General features: G+C 46.6%; 1 protein-coding gene across 6 annotated transcripts in view; it reads right to left on the bottom strand.

Moving 5' to 3' along the window:
* The window catches only part of P4HA2 (prolyl 4-hydroxylase subunit alpha 2), a 34,645-nt gene that overhangs the window by 12,687 nt on the left and 19,514 nt on the right, over positions 1–2,444 (bottom strand). For all 6 annotated transcript variants that reach the window (XM_012808753.2, XM_012808747.2, XM_012808757.2 and 3 more), the window contains one exon: positions 1,974–2,150. In XM_012808753.2, the coding sequence (XP_012664207.1) occupies positions 1,974–2,150 (177 nt within the window). The remainder of the gene's footprint in view (positions 1–1,973; positions 2,151–2,444) is intronic.

The following is a 2,444-nucleotide window of genomic DNA, read 5'->3' as shown; positions in this document are numbered from 1 at the left end:
TGCAGCATGTTCTGGCAAGATGGCCAGCACACCCAGGACAGATGCTTCCCTCACCTCCCCACTGTGGACCCCTCCTGAGCTCTAGCTCACATCAGTCCCTCTCTGATGACAGTTGCAGCCAAAACAAGACCCCACCAGAACATCTGAGCCTCAGCATTGACCTGGTAGCCACAGAGAAGCTGTGGGCAGCTGTGCTCTGCCCCTGGAGATAAACAGGGCTATTCTAAAAGCAGGCCAGGGACCCACAGGCAGCTGCCAGGCATTCCCCACAGGCCAAGTTAAGCTCATTGGCCCTACTTCAAAGGCAGAATAGCATCTGTCCCTCACAGGCTCCGGAAAGGAGAGGTCAGCTCATTGTGACCAGTGTGTCTGGCTGTTCACATGGCTTCTATTCAAAGACAAGTTTTCCCAACACTCCCTCCCTGGCCCCTGCCATACACACATGTGCACACGTGTATACACACAAAGGTTCTCAGTGTCTAGGACTGAAGGCAATCAGAGGGTAGGCAATCTCTCAGGAAATGGTGGCTCCCTCACCTGGAAACTAGCACAGGAGTTTGGTTCACTGCAGGACTTTAGAGTGGACCTAGGGAGAGAAAAGGGAGTCCTGGTCCCCATTCTCCACACAGACTGGCTAGATCCTCCTGTCTGCCACATCAATGATACCAACAACTGACTCTAAGCTCTAGATATCCTAGTACCTCAGGCCAATGTTGTTCCAAAATGAGGTCCAGGGGGCAGGATAGGAATCTATTTCAGGCCCGTCAATGAGTGTTAGGCCTCCTGGCCACCTTGGCCACTACAATGCTATTAGGAGCAGAGCAACAGAGAATCCAGCTAAATCCTGTCCGCAGCCATCAGTGATGAGAGCAGAGTGAGGATATGGCAGCAAGTAGCTCTTTGAAAGATGTCAAATAGGAACAAATGGGGATATGATAAAGATGAACTAGAAAAAGAATAATTTTATAACAGGACACATATACAAAATCAACAGCCAACTGCATACTTAGCAATGAAATACCAGAGAAATTTCCAGGAAATTCAGGAACAAGACAAGGATGCCTATTGTATCAATGCTCCAGAAGTCTGGGCAGTTTAATAAGACAACAAAAACAAAGGAACTCTAAGTACTGGGAAGGAGAAAACAAAATTTTTCTTACTGGCAGATGATAATACTGTCACGCAACCCAAGAGAATTGGCTCAAAATCAAAAAGGAAAAAGTAGTTCAGCCACTAGCTATGACCTGTACAGTCTCAATTTCCTCATGGGTAAAACTAACATAATGACACAGCCACTTAAAAGACAAAATAGTGAATGTATGTTAAGCACTTAGAACAGTCGCACTTATGAACTCAGTAAATATTAGCTACTACTATGAAATATTTTTAAATAGTTTAGCATATAATAGAAATCTAATATGATAAGGTAACCAGTTAAAATATAATGATGAAGTAACAAAGTTTCAATAACAGAAACTGCCTAGGAATAAACTTGAGAAATATGTAAGGCTGATACAAAGAAAACGTTATAAGATAGAAATAAATGAATGAAAGAAAGACCATACATTAAAACGTACATTCTCCTCCAAGCCCATCACTTCACTTGCAGACTTAGTCAGGCACCCAGCTGCACAGCATGCTGTGGAATCTTCCCTACAAACTCACCCACACACCAGTCCCCCAAACAGGTGAACTGACACTTCTCACTGTAGGCCTGCCTGGCTCCTGGGGTAACCTTCTATCACTTGGTACTTGGCTATCTGCATTAGTTCCCCCATTTTTCTTCCCCACAGGCTATGAACCCACAAGGTCAGACTGAGTCTTCAGTATCCCATACCCCTACAGCAGACTCATACCAGATATGAGTAAAAACTAGCTGGGTATGCAAACGAACTTCCCCATCATGCCAGGGGCAGACAGGAAAGAGGATTTGCCCCTTCAGTGTCACTAGAAGGACCCACAAAGACACCTACTTTGGGTTTTGCAATCTCCTTGATCCTCTCGATTTCCTCGTCTGACATGACATCGTAGTACCTGACGATGTGTGGGCTGTCCCACTCGTCCTCCTCTTTGAAGGGGGCGATGAGCAGCTGTGGAGCCCTGTTGCCATGGTGGTACCTACAGAAGAGCCTCTTTTGCCTCCGGGGTGTCTGGGGAGTACAGAACCACAGATCCTGAGCTGAGTGAGCCCCAACCTACAGTCCCAGTCTGCAGTACAGACACTAGTCTCTCATTGCATGGCTAGCAGCTGCTCCCGCCCACCCTTCCACAGAAGAAAACAACAATCCCTCAGTTTGGCATGAAATGACACCCCGCAAGTCATGCAATTTTTCTTCTCACCCAAGATCACTTCACACCCACAAATCCTCTGGCAGAGAGTAATTCCTAACCCCTTCCACAGAGACTTGAGTAGCTTTGGAGGGCTGGTGCAAGGAGGAGCCAGC

This window comes from Otolemur garnettii, unplaced genomic scaffold (assembly GCF_000181295.1).
Source record: "Otolemur garnettii isolate 467f Iridium unplaced genomic scaffold, OtoGar3 scaffold00003, whole genome shotgun sequence".
NCBI lineage: Eukaryota > Metazoa > Chordata > Mammalia > Primates > Galagidae > Otolemur > Otolemur garnettii.
This window is presented reverse-complemented; position numbering and strand designations above follow the sequence as displayed.